Source organism: Eubalaena glacialis, chromosome 18 (genome assembly GCF_028564815.1).
Source record: "Eubalaena glacialis isolate mEubGla1 chromosome 18, mEubGla1.1.hap2.+ XY, whole genome shotgun sequence".
NCBI classification, from domain to species: Eukaryota; Metazoa; Chordata; class Mammalia; order Artiodactyla; family Balaenidae; genus Eubalaena; species Eubalaena glacialis.
In genome coordinates this window covers 54,094,253-54,109,024 of record NC_083733.1, presented here as the reverse complement: position 1 = coordinate 54,109,024, position 14,772 = coordinate 54,094,253, and the positions used below count along the sequence as shown (strand labels likewise).

At 38.0% G+C, this 14,772-nt stretch overlaps 1 protein-coding gene across 1 annotated transcript in view; it reads right to left on the bottom strand.

Annotated features, from left to right (window-relative positions):
- The window catches only part of LOC133078924 (zinc finger protein 566), a 32,004-nt gene that overhangs the window by 6,538 nt on the left and 10,694 nt on the right, over nt 1–14,772 (bottom strand). Inside the window, exons 3-4 of the mRNA XM_061174145.1 lie at nt 12,359–12,485; nt 11,960–12,055 (exon numbers count right to left, since the gene is read on the bottom strand). Coding sequence (XP_061030128.1) covers nt 11,960–12,055; nt 12,359–12,485 — 223 coding nt within the window. The remainder of the gene's footprint in view (nt 1–11,959; nt 12,056–12,358; nt 12,486–14,772) is intronic.

Sequence of the window (14,772 nt, the reverse complement as noted above, 5' to 3'; positions counted from 1 at the left end):
TGCACCCAATGTTCATTGCAGCACTATGTACAATAGCCAGGACATGGCAGCAACCTAAATATCCATCAACAGAGGAATGGATAAAGGAGATGTGGTACATATATACAATGGAATATTACTCCGCCATAAAAAGAAACAAAATAATGCCATTTGCAGTGACATGGATGGACCTAGAGATTGTCATATAGAGTAAAGTAAGTCAGAAAGAGAAAGACAAATATCGTATAATATCACTTATAGGTGGAATCTAGAAAAATGGTACAGATGAACTTATTTGCAAAGCACAGAGTCACAGATGTAAAAAACAAACTTATTGTTACCAAGGGGGGAAAGGGGGGCAGGATGAATTGGGAGATTTGGACTGACATATATTCACTACTATATATAAAACAGACAACTAGTGAGAACATACTGTATAGCACAGGGAACTCTACTCAGTGCTCTGTGGTGACCTAAATGGGAAAGAAATCTAAAAAAGAGTGGATAGGGGACTTCCCTGGCAGTCCAGTGGTTAAGACTCTGCCTTCCAATGGAGGGGGTGCAGGTTCTATAGGGAAGCTAAGATCCCACATGCCTCAGGGCCAAAAAACCAAAACAAAACAGAAGCAACACTGTAACAAATTCAATAAAGGTGTTAAAAATGGTCCACGTGAAAAAAAAATCTTTAAAAAAATTTAAAAAATTAAAAAAATAAAAGAGCAGATATATGTATAACTGATTCACTTTCCTGTACAATAGAAATACAACATTGTAAAGCCGTTATACTCCAATAAAAATTAAAAACAAAAAAAATAAAGGACACACCAGGCTAGTATACAAAAACAAAAACAACAAAACAATACCCCACAGTTACCTGATGTGTCTGAAAAGAGATTAGTGACAGATAAACAGAAAACTAAGCAAACTCTCAATTAAGACAAGGTTTAACTCCATGGTAAAGAAAAGTTGTACAAGGAGTGAAATGTGACTACAGAGCTCAGCAACAAAAAACATTTACATAGTCAGTGAGTGAACTGAACAATTTAATTAAAATTGTGATATAGTATATATGGAGGATTATATATATATATATATACAGTATATATGGAGGATGAGGAAAGAGGATATGAAGCTAAATCTTCAAATTCCACAGTGAAAAGTGAATCATCACTATAACTAGAATTAACTCTTGAAAAAAAATTCTCAGAAGAGAAAAGATAGAAATGGTGACCCCCACCCCCCAAAAAATATGACAGGGTCATGGGGAAGGAAAATTATATAGGAAATAAAATAAATGTAAAATATGAGTTCCAGAAGGAGAATACGGTGACGATGCAAAACCAACAATAAGACAAATTCCCAGAGTCAAAGAAAACTCTTAGTAATCAGATGGTTCCTTTCTGTGCTGAGCAGAATTTATGAGGAAAGACTTTTTGTTTTTGTTCTTTTAAATTTATTTATTTATTTATTTGGATGTGTCGGGTCTTAGTTGCGGCAGGCAGACTCCTTAGTTGCGGCTCGTGGGCACCTTAGTTGCAGCTCACCAGCTTCTTAGTTGTGACACGTGGGCTCCTTAGTTGCTGCTCATGGGCTCCTTAATTGTGGCTCGCCAGCTCCTCATTTGTAGCATGCGAACTCTTAGTTGCGGCATGCATGTGGGATCTAGTTCCTGGACCAGGGATCGAACCTGGGCCCCCTGCATTGGGAGCGCAGAGTCTTAACCACTGTGCCACCAGGCAAGTCCCAAGGAAAGAGTTTTAACTAGATATACCTTGGTAGAATTTCTGAGGTTCAAAGAAAAAGATAACTCTATATAAGTAGAAACCCAATGAATCAAGTTGTATCCTATTCACATGTTTGTGTTTGGTGTTGCCCCAATAGTTCTCTAAAGTTTTGAATTAGTTACCAGTGTTGACATATCAGGAGATTTAATACAGAAATCTGGATTTCTGCCTTTCCTTGAAGGACCAGATTATGCGGCAGCACTAGGCCTGTATTCTCATGACAGCTGTCTCCTAGACTTAACAAGTGCTTACTCCTTTGAGACAGGGTACAGACTCTCTCTCATTACCCACTGTCCCCACTATTTCCTAGCCCCACATGGATGCTCAGGCCAGTTTCAGTTGCCATGTACATTTGCAATATTGTCTTTTTAAATTTTACTTTCATTTCTGAAGAGTTTTTGCAGGCTATGGAATTCTGGGTTGACAGTCCTTTAGCAAATAAAATATTGTTCCACTTTTTGCTGACCTCCATGGTTTATGAAGATAAATCTAGTCATTCAAATCTTTGTTTCCCTACAAGTAACACATTATTTTTCTATGGTTCTTTCATTTACTATGGTCCTTTTGGGACTTCAGTGACATAAATATGAAACCTTTGTTGTTGTCCCACATGTCCCTGAGTCACTCTTTTTAAGTTTTCAATCTTTTTTCTGTTATTCATATTGGCTAATTTCTCTTGATCTACCTTCTAGTTCACTAATTTCCCTCTGTTCTCTCCATTCTCCTATTGAGCCTATCCAGTGAGTTTAAAAATTTTTGGCCATTGTATTTTTCAGTTCTAAAATTTCCATTTGTTTCTTTTTATATTTTCTTTAAATTGTATTTTTTTTTGCTATTGAGTTGTATGGGTTCTGTGTGTGTGTGTGTGTGTGTGTGTATATATAAAACGGATATTAACTCCTTATTAGATATATGATTTGCAAATATTTTCTCTCATTCAGTAGGCTGCCTTTTTCACTTATGGTTTCCTTTTCTGTGCAGATTTTTAGTTGGATGTCATTCCATTTGTTAATTTTTGCTTTTGTTGCCTTTGCTTTGGTGTCATATCCAAAAAAATACAAGACTAATGTCAAGGAGCTTACCCTCTGTGTTTTCTTCTAGGAGTTTTATGGTTTCAGGTCTTGTATTCAAGTCTTTAATCCATACTGAGTTGATTTTTGTGTAAGGTGTCAGACAGTGGTCCAGTATTTCCAACACCACTTATTGAAGAGACTGTCCTTTTCCCATTGTATATTCTTGGCTTTTTCATTTTAACTGACCATATATCTGTGGGTTTATTTCTTGGCTCTCTTTTGTTCCATTGATCTATGTGTTTGTTTTTATGCCAATACCATACTATTTTTACTACAGCTTTGTAATCTAGTTTGAAATCAAGAGGCGTGATGCCTCCAGCTTTGTTCTTCTTTCTCAAGATTACTTTGACAATTTAGGGTCTTTTGTAGGTTTCATACAAATTTTAGAATTGTTTGTTCTATTTCTCTGAAAGATGCCTTGGAATTTTGATAGGGAATGCACTGAATCTGTAGACTACTTTGGGTTGTATGAACATTTTAACAATATTAATTCTTCCAATCCATGAAAATGGAATAGCTTTCCATTTATTTGTGACTTCTTCAACTTCTTTTATCAGTGTCTTATAGTTTTCAATGTACAGGTCTTTTCACCTCCTTAGTTAAATTTATTTCTAGGTATTTTATTCTTTTTTTTTTTGATGCACTTGTAAATGAGATTTTTTTTTTAATTTCTCTTTCTGAGTGTTCATTACTAGTCTATAGACATGCAACTGATTTTTGTATGTGGATTTCGTATCCTGCAACTTTACTGAATTCATTTATTAATTCTAACAGTTTTTCTAAAAACAGAATTACCATATGATCCAGCAATCCCGCTCCTGAGCATTTGGATTAGACAAAACTCTAATCCAAAATGATACATGCACCTCTGTGTTCACAGCAGCACTATTCACAACAGCCAAGACATGGAAACAATCTAAATTTCCATCGACAGAGGAATGGATAAAGAAGATGTGGTAAATATATACAATGGAATACTACTCAGCCATAAAAAAGAATGAAATAATGCCATTTGCAGCAACATAGGTGCAACTAGAGATTATCATACTAAGCGAAATCAGAAAAGGAAAGACAAATACCACATGATATCACTCATATGTGGAATCTAAAATATGACACAAATAAACCTATCTATGAAACAGAAACACACTCACGGACATAGAGAACAGACTTGTGGTTGCCAAGGGGGAGAGGATTTGGGAAGGGATGGAGTGGGAGGTTGGGGTTAGCAGATGTAAGCTATTATATATGGAATGGATAAACAACAAGGTCCTGCTGTATAGCACAGAGAACTATATTCAATATCCTATGATAAACCATAATGGAAAAGAGTAGTAAAAAAATGTATATATAGGACTTCCCTGGTTGCACAGTGGTTAAGAAGCTACCTGCCAATGCAGGGGACACGGGTTCGAGCCCTGGTCCGGGAAGATCCCACGTGCCGTGGAGCAACTAAGCCCGTGAGCCACAACTACTGAGCCTGCGCTCTAGAGCCCGTGAGCCACAACTGCTGAGCCCGCGTGCCACAACTACTGAAGCCCACGTGCCTAGAGCCTGTGCTCCGCAACAAGAGAAGCCACTGCAATGAGAAGCCCGCACACCGCAATGAAGAGTAACTCCCACTCCCCGCAATTAGAGAAAGCCCGCGCACAGCAATGAAGACCCAACGCAGCCAAACAAAATAAATAAATAAAATATTAAAAAAAAGAAAACATTAAGAATAGTGCTTTAAAAAAATGTATATATGTATAACTGAACCACTTTGCTGTACAGCAGAAATTAACACATTGTAAATCAACTATACTTCAATAAAAATAAATAAATAATTCTAACATTTTTTTTTTAGTGGAGTCTTTGGGATTTTCTATATATAATATCATGTTATCTGCAAATAGTGACAGTTTTACTTCTTCCTTTCTGATTTGGATGACTTATATATCTTTTTCTTCCGTAGTTGCTCTGGCTTAGACTTCCAGTACTATGTTGAATAAAAGTGGTGAGAGTGGGGATCCGTGTCTCGTTCCTGATCTTAAAGGAAAAGCTTTCAATTTTTTACCACTGAGTATGATGTTAGCTGTGGGCTTGTCACAAACGGCCTTTAGTATGTTGAGATATGTTCCCCCTTTGTTCAGAGTTTTTATCATGAATGGATGTTGACAAAAAAACAACATATATGAAATTTTACTTAATGTAATTTTAAAATTTAAGTGAAAGACCAAAAAGACAAGTATAACCAAATACTTCTGAAGAAAAAGGTGGAGGGACCTGTCCCATCAGAGATCAGGACTTTTGATAAAAGCAAGAGTAATTAGGACAGGTATAGATAAAAAGGCCAATGGAATAAGAGTGACCTATGTATACATGGAGTTTTAATATGTGACTGTGGATCAGTGGAAAACAAATGGACTCTTCATTCAGTGGGGCAAAAATAATTTGTTTTCTCTATGGGGAAAAAATTATAACTGATCTCATACCATTTGTGAAAATCAACTCCAGTTACATTAACAGGGCTTTAATAAGAAAGTAAAAACATAAACATTCTTGGAAGAAAAAACAGGAGAAAATGGGGCTAGGAAAAGGTTTCTTATGACCCCAAAGGTGTGAAGCCTATGAAGGAAAAAAGTAGAATTTTTTTAATAAACTTATATAATTATAATTATGTATAATTATATAAAATTATATAATTATATATAATTTAACTATTAAATATATAATGTAACCATAATAACACAAAGAATTACTGTTCATCAAAAGATCATAAAGAAAATGAATAAATAAGCTACAACAGGAAAAGATGTCTATAAAACATGCTACTGACCAAAAATTAGTACCTAGAAAATATATAAGGAATTCCTATAAATTTTAGGAAAAAGACAAATAGTCTAATAAAAAAATGATCAAAATGGCATTATAGGGACTTCTGTGGTGGTCCAGTCATAGAGAATCCATCTTACAGTGCGGGGGATGTGGGTTTGACCCCTGGTTGGGGAACTGGGACCCCACATGCCACGGGGCAGCTGGGCCCACACGCCACAACTGCTGAGCTCACGCGCCACAAATGCTGAGCTCGTGTGCCACAACTGCAGAGCCCATGCGCCCTGGAGCCTGCATGCCACAACTAGAGAGGAGAGGGCCTGCACACCACAACTGGAGAAAGGCATGTGTGCCACAGTGAGGAGTCTGTGCACCACAGTGGAGGATCCTGAATGCCTCAACGAGGATCCGGTGTGCCGCACCTAAGACCCGACACAGCCAAAAATAAATAATAAATAAATCTTAAAAAAAAAAGTGCAGATTATCAAATCAGATGAAGTGGAGCACAGCTGCATTGCAGCTACTGCAATTAAGAGAAGGGAGGGATAGCAGTTTAAAAAAAAAAAATGGCATTACACAGAAGAGACACTATTGGCCAAACATGTGGAAAGATAATCATCTTCAACAGTAACCAGGAAAACTCAATTTAAAACAATGAAATAAGACTTTTTTTTTGGCTGCATTGGGTCTTCATTGCTGTGTGCGGCAAGCGGGGACCACTCTTCATTGCGGTGCACGGGCTTCTCATTGCGGTGGCTTTTCTTGTTGCGGAGCATGTGCTCTAGGCGCGTGGGCCTTAGTAGTTGTGGCACGTGGGCTCTAGAGCACAGGCTCAGTAGTTGTGGTGCACGGTCTTAGTTGCTCTGCAGCACGTGGGATGTTCCCGGACCAGGGCTCGAACCCATGTCCCCTGCATTGGCAGGCAGATTCTATTCTATTCTATTCTATTTATTTATTTATGGCTGCGTTGTGCCTTCATTGCTGTGCACGGGCTTCTCATTGTGGTGGCTTCTCTTGTTGCGGAGCATGGGCTCTAGGTGTGCAGGCTTCAGCAGTTGTGGCACACAGGCTCAGTAGTTGTGGCACATGGGCTTAGTTGCTCCGCGGCATGTGGGATCTTCCCAGACCAGGGATCGAACCCGTGTCCCCTGCATTGGCAGGCGGATTCTTAACCACTGTGCTACCAGGGAAGTCCCAGCAGGCGGATGCTTTTTGTCTTACATCTTTATTGGAGTATAATTGCTTTACAATGGTGTGTTAGTTTCTGCTGTATAACAAAGTGAATCAGCTCTACATATACACATATCCCCATATCCCCTCCCTCTTGCGTCTCCCTCCCACCCTCCCTATCCCACCCCTCTAGGTGGTCACAGAGCACCGAGCTGATCTCCCTGTGCTATGCGGCTGCGGCAGGCAGATTCTTAACCACTGTGCCACCAGGGAAGCCCCAAAATGAGATTTTATACTCACCAATCAGATTGTTAAAAAATGAAAAAAATCTTACAATATCAATTACAGGGAAAGATGGTGATACAGACACTTGGAAAACAGTTTGGTATTACCTGGTAAAGCTGAATAAGAAAGTATGCCTATTTAAAGTCAACTGGGCCACACAGCCTGTCTGGTGTGTTTTAATGTCCACTAAATTCTCAGACAAAGCCCCAGAAGCCTTTACCCTCTTTTTTGGCTATATGTCTATACAAGCTAAGTGGAATGGAGACTTGAAGTGACTATCTGGAGATATCAGGATCCAACAGGTTAACTGATTTTTTAAAGCAAATTTTTAAAAGTTTAATAAAAATCACTCTTTAAAGGTGGGGGGAAAAAACATGTATGCCAAGACCCAGCAATTATATTCCTAGGTGTATTTCCTAGTAAATCTCTTGTATATGCAAATCTAGAGATTTATATATTATCTTATAATTTTATGTTAATTGTTATATATATCCTATTGTGCATGTACTATATTTTATAAATAACTATACTAATTAAAAAAAAAAAAAACTTAGTGGATAAGCTGAAGAGCCAAAAGGTCATACATAACTGAAGAATATATTAGTGAATCAATACAAATCGAGGCAAGGAACTCTACGTAAAGGCAGTATAAATGGAAAAAGAGATGAAGAGTTTAAGCCATTGGAGGTGATCCAGATGTTCTAATGTCTGTTTAATAGGAGCTTAAGAGAGAAAAGAGGACATGGTAGCAAGGTAATGTTTGAAGAGATGACTGCCAAGGATTTCCTATCACAAGAAAAAGATATAACTCCTCAGATTTAAAAATACAACCAGAAGCAAAATATGGCGGAATAAAGGTAACCACACCTGAATATTACAGTAAAAATTTAGCCCCTTAGAAGAAAAGTTTATAAAGGAACAACAATCATACATTGAGAAGAAAACATTGGAGAATATCTTTATGGTCTTATGGTAAGCAAAGGTTTCTTAAACAGGACAAAAAGTACAGATAGCATGATCTGTTTATATAAGATTCAAAAATAGGCCAAGGAAGAATTTCTTACATAAGTCCTAATAAGTGTGAAGCACAAAAGGAAAGATTGATAAATTTTACCAAAATTAAGAACTTCTGTTCACAAAAAGAAACCGTAAAGAGAGCTAAAGGACAATTCAGAGTGGAAGAAGATATCAGCAATTTTTAGAACATGGAATATACTCATAAGCAAAATATATAAAGAACTCTTACACATCATTAAGAAAAATACAGGCAATACAACAGAAAAACAGGTAAAAAAGACGAACAGGCAATTGACTAAAGAATTTCAAAAGACGAATAATGATATGAAAATGTGTTCAAGCTCATCAGTAAAAAGGGAAATGCAAATTAAAACCACACTGAAGGGGCTTCCCTGGTGGTGCGGTGGTTGAGAGTCTGCCTGCCAGTGCAGGCGACACGGGTTCGAGCCCTGGTCTGGGAAGATCCCACATGCCGCGGAGCGGCTGGGCCCGTGGGCTACAATTACTGAGCCTGCGCGTCTGGAGCCTGCGCTCCGCAACAAGAGGCCGCGATAGTGAGAGGCCCGCGCACCGCGATGAAGAGTGGCCCCCGCTTGCCGCAACTGGAGAAAGCCCTCACACAGAAACGAAGACCCAACATAAATAAATAAATAAAAATAAAACCACACTGAAGTATCACTATATGCTCAGCAATTGGTAAAAATCTAAGTTTGACAATACCATACATTAGGAAGCATGTGCAACAATGGGAGCTCCTATATACTGCTGGTGGGATTGTAAACTAGTATACGCATTAAAGAAAAGTTGAAAAATGGACAGCTAAAGATATGTCTTATGATCCATTCATTTCTATCCTATTCAAATAACATAGAAAATGTTCATAGTAGTGATTTATAACTGTCAAAAACTGGAAACAACCTAACTGCCTATGAAAAGTAGAACTGAAAAATAAACTGTGGTATATTCATAAAATCGAATGAATCAACTCTGACTATAAAAAACTGGGTGGCTCTCTTAGGTGGTAAAAGTATAAAGGGACACAAAGATACTATGGACAAAGAGAGATCTGTGCTGATAGTGTTGTAGTTCTTGACCTGGGTGATGGTTCCATGAGAATTCATTCTATAACTGTTTGAATATCTACCAATAGTTTGTTACTTTTCTGTACTTGAGATAATTTCCAATAAAAAGAATTAAAATATATTAAACTGTCTCCTGGGCCTGTCTATCTCTGCAAGTACAAGTGGATAGATGGATAAAAGAAATAGAAAAAGAGGCCCTGAAATACAAACTAACATAAATCAGAACTTATAACTGAACAGGCAGATAAAACAATGATGATATAAGCAGCTGTTCAGTAAATGGTGCTAAAATAAGGTATGGGGGCACGGGAGGGGGGATTGATTTGGACTCTCAATTTACAGCTTATTGTAAAAGAACTTTAAAATGGATTTAAATGCTATTGAAAATAGTAGAAAAATGTTTTAAAAAGAACAAAATATCTATGAAGTTTGTAGAAGTCAGTTAATTTTCTAAAATTAGAAATTGTAATAACCACAAAAGAGCTGACTACAGACACATTAAAGCATACACTTAAAGATGCAAATCCAAATTAAAATTTAAAAAGTAAAAAGCACCCTGTGGAAATGGGTATATAATGTTTTTATTTCATAAAGTCCATAAAAATTGACTGAAAAAAATTAGGACAGTAATAGATAAAAAGTGTAAAATACAGTAGCAAACAAGTTAAAAACAGTAGCACCATTAAGGTGAAAATGTTCACTCTCACTAGTACTCAGTAGAATGACACTAAAACAATCCAGTGTACCAAGAAATCAGTGTAAAAGTTATTAGGGATGATAAAGCATTAAAGTTATATAAGGGAGAAAATTTCCATATTTTTTAGAATTACATATTGAGGTTATACAAGGGTGAAATGACATGAAGTCTTGGATTTGAAAATACTTTAATAATAACAACTGGGATAGATGAAGCACTGGCCTCCTGGCTGCTCCTCACACAGAGCCAATGCATACCTGCCTCGGGCCCTTGAATGTTTGGCTTCCTCTCTCTGGAATGTTCTTCCTCCCAGTAATCACATACAATGATTTACAGCTATACTTCTTCAGGTCTCTGTCCCAATGTCATCTTATTAGAAAAAGTTTCTTGTACCATATCACATAAAATAGCACCCCCCCATCCCCTTTCTCCACTTTGTTTTTCTTTTCAGCGCTTACCATTATACATTATATATTCATTTATTTGTGTATCTCTCCATGCACCAGAGGGTAAACTCTGGAAATAGAGAGTCTGCACATTCTGTTCACGGCTGTAACCTCAGTGTTGACTGTAGTGCTGGGCATGCAACAGGTATTCAATAAACATATACTGATCTATCGACAGATGAATGGATAAAGAAGATGTGGTACATATATACAATGGCATATTACTCAGCCATTAAAAAGAATGAAATAATGCCATTTGCAGCAATATGGATGGACCTGAAGATTATCATACTAAGTGAAGTCAGACAGAGAAAGACAAATATCATATGCTATCACTTATACGTGGAATTAAAAAAAAAATAATACAAATGAACTTATTTACAAAACAGAAACAGACTCACAGACTTAGAGAATGAACTTATGATTACCAGGGGGAAGGGTGGGGGGGAGGGATAAACTGGGAGTTTGGGAATGACATGTACACACTGCTATATTTAAAACAGGTAACCAACAAGGACCTACTGTATAGCACAGGGAACTCTGCTCAATATTCTGTAATAACCTAAATGGGAAAAGAATTTGAAAAAGAATAGATACATGTATATGTATAAATGAATCACTTTGTTGTACACCTGAAACTAACACAACATTGTTAATCAACTGTTCTTCAATATAAAATAAAAATTAAAAAAAAAAAACATATACTGAATTAAGGAATGTGCTGTCCTGGTTTTTCCTTTTTTTTTTAAATTTATCTTTGCTAGCACTAAGCTCTCAGTGGAGGCACAGAGCCTTTTTTCCATTAAAGTCAATGACATGCATGCTCAAATTTCTCTCTATGACATCTATGTGGATCAACTCCTCTTCTACCTCTTTAGCCCTCACTTTCTGCTGGGCTCCCTATTTTAACCTCACTTATGGTGCTTCTACATTTTAGGAGTTATATATAGTATCCCTATTAAGCTATAAACTCTGAAATTGCTTATTCATTTTTTGTTGTTTTTTTTTTTTTTCATTTTTGGCTGTACCATGCGGCTTAAGGGATCTTAGTTCCCCGACCAGGGATCGAACCCGTGCCCCCTTCAGTGGAAGCGTGGCGTCCTAACCACTGGACCACCAGGGAATTCCTGCTTGTTTGTTTTTTAATCTCTTCAGTACCTAGCAGACAGAGTACCTCACACACATTAGAAAATCAGTAAATGAATGAATCAATGAGTGTATGAGCTACTGTATCATAAAAACCCTAAAGGAAATAAGTCTTTGGTAATATAGAAAAAAAAATATTTCAGGAGACAGTGATGCTTTTTAAAGACTAAATACAAAAGAGGATAAGCTGATAAGGAAGTAGATCCAAATTTGGAAAGAAAGGATTATGAGAGAAGGTGGAGGAGGGCACCAGCTGTTTAGAATTGGGACAGAAGTACACGAGGAGAAGAGCAGGTGGAATGTGTTAAGTAAGGGGAAAAGGTAAGATCATTTGAAATGTCACGCTGAAAAGGCTTACTTTTGCACAACAGGCCTAAAGTTTTTAAGGAGAGTTTCTCAGACTTCATCTCAAAGGTGCAGTCTCTCCACTGACCAATTGGGTCATTACCTGCCATGCCTCACTTACCTGGCCACTGGTTTCTTGTTAGTTCTCTGTCAACCAACCAGGGTTCCTTCCCTTGCTCCAAGAAGGAGATCACATCTGGTTTAGAAATAGAACGTCCTGCTTACAAAAGAAGTAATGAGATAAGTTTATGATGAGAATGTCCCAGAATTCAAATCCAGTCCCTTCATTATTAAGAAAGAGTCAAAGAAAGATACATCAGATTTATGAAACATAACAGAGGACTTGAAACTTCCCTCATAAATCAATGCAGCTTCCTCTTTCTAACTCTACAGTATTAAAATTATTCCTCTGGAAATAAGCTGTAGAAATCCAAATGGTTACTTGAAAGGTAGGTGAGTATAACACCAGAAGAAGTAGACCTTCTCAAGGCAGAATCTGAATTATTATGGATGTCCTTACCCATTGAAACCAGGTTGCTGTAATTCTCCAACATCACCTCTCTGTATAAATCTCTCTGAGCATCATTCAGGTACTCCCACTCCTCCTGAGAGAAGTCTATGGACACATCACTGAACATCACTGACTCCTGGAACAACAACCATGTTAAATTGTTAAAAATTAGATTGGATTAATAAACATAAGTGTTTTTGTGACGGAAAGAGAGAAGAAAAAAATAAAGCTAGAAGAGGGACTTCCCTGGTGGCGCAGTGGTTAAGAATCTGCCTGCCAATGCAGGGGACACAGGTTCGAGCCCTGGTCCGGGAAGATCCCACATGCTGCGGAGCAACAAAGCCAGTGCGCCACAACTACTGAGCCTGCGCCCTAGAGCCTGCGAGCCACAACTACTGAAGCCCACGTGCCTAGAGCCTGTGCTCTGCAACAAGAGAAACCACTGCAGTGAGAAGCCCGCGCACCACAAGGAAGAGTAGCCCCCGCTCACCGCAACTAGAGAAAGCCCGCGCACAGCAACAAAGACCCAACACAGTCAAAAATAAATAAATAAATAAATTTATTAAAATAAAGCTAGAAGAACTGAAAACCAGCAAGCATACAGAGTGGGGCTGAATGTCTGGGATGCATCTGGAGGACTGTAAACAAATAAGCAGGACTGAATCACTGAGCTTCCAAGTCATCTGTTTCCTCCAAGGAAACTACCTGTGTATAGTGGGACACTTCCATTATCCAAGTAAGTCTGGGAAGGTACAAAATCCAGCCAAGACGAGTTTCCTCATTAAATGAAATAGTATACACAAACAACTAGCAAATGCTTGTCATATAATATGTTATGAATACATGTGACTATCTTTTCCAAAATAGCTATAAGTAAAATTTCAGAATAAGGGATAAAAAGAAGACATTAAAAGCAGGTTGGACAAAGCCATCAAGAATCAGAGAGGCGGGGCTTCCCTGGTGGCGCAGTGGTTAAGAATCCTCCTGCCAAGGCAGGGGACACGGGTTCGAGCCCTGGGCCGGGAAGATCCCACATGCCGCAGAGCAACTAAGCTCGTGAGCCACAACTACTGAGCCCATGTGCCACAACTACTGATGCCTGCGCACCTAGATCCCGTGCTCCACAACAAGAGAAGCCACTGCAATGAGAAGCCCCCGCACCGCAATGAAGAGCAGGCCCTGCTCGCCCCAACTAGAGAAAGCCTGCACGCAGCAAGAAAGACCCAACGCAACCAAAAAAATAAATAAATAAAAAATAAATTTAAAAAAAAGACCCAGAGAGGCAATGGGGTTCTTAAGAAAACCACTAAAAACAAGAAATGGTAAGAACAGTTCTTCAATATGCTGATGAAGAAAAGAAATTCTGATCTAGAAATCTATAACCAAATTTTCATTCTGTTGTGACAATTGAAAAAAGAAATTCCTAGACATGGAACGACTCAGCACAATTTCTTAGGAAACTACCAGAGGCTGTGCTCCACCAAAATCAGAGAGTAAACTAGAAAAGAGGAAGACATGAGATTCAAGAAATAAGTGAATTAACACGGGAGAACAGTGAAGGAAAATCCCAGGGGGGAAAAAAAAAAAAGGGAAGTCTTTGGGAAACAGACCTAGAGAGCAACTAGATGGGAGCAGGGTGAAAAAGGGAATGGGGACGGATGTCTCCATGTTCAAAAGGAATTGATGTGTTTGACCAGATGGAAAACGTATTGATTGGCATGTGGCAGTGATTCTGGAGATTTTGGATATAAATACATGGAAAACTAAGCAAATGGGGGGAAGAAAGCAATTAACCCCAGGTAAAATGAAAGCTTGTAACAGAAAAAAGCCATGAGCTGGCTCAGCAGTGAGTGATATTTGCAGTCCTAAGAATGTGTACACTATTGATTTAACCAAACATTGTGATATAATAACAGAATCAGAGGAAATGAAGGGTGCAATATGTAAGTATAATGTCCTTTCCACCCTGCAGTAAGTCAAGAGATAATGAGTAAAACTGATAATCAATATTCAAGAGTTGAGGGCAGCTACCTTTTGGGAGTGGAACTGGTAGTGGAGCCAGATTGAAACAGCACTACTTTACTTCTGAACATGTATAATATGACTTTAAAAAATATTTTAAATTTGCATATAATTCAAGACTGATCCATTCTAATGTCACACTACTGTATAATAAGTTATTCCTTGTTAAATTCTTTCCATAAGCATATTTTTTTCACTGAATAATATTCTATAATATGGACATAAATGACAACTTCTCCTTTGCTTTCAGACGTTGAGGCTGAAGGTGATCTTTAAAGACCTTCCCAACATTGGCCCAATCTCACCTAAAACCGCCCATTGCTCAATTGTAAATTTCCTTTGTTCCTGAACTACAGGAAATTGGCAGAACGTGATCCAGTTTCACACAATGGCATTACTGA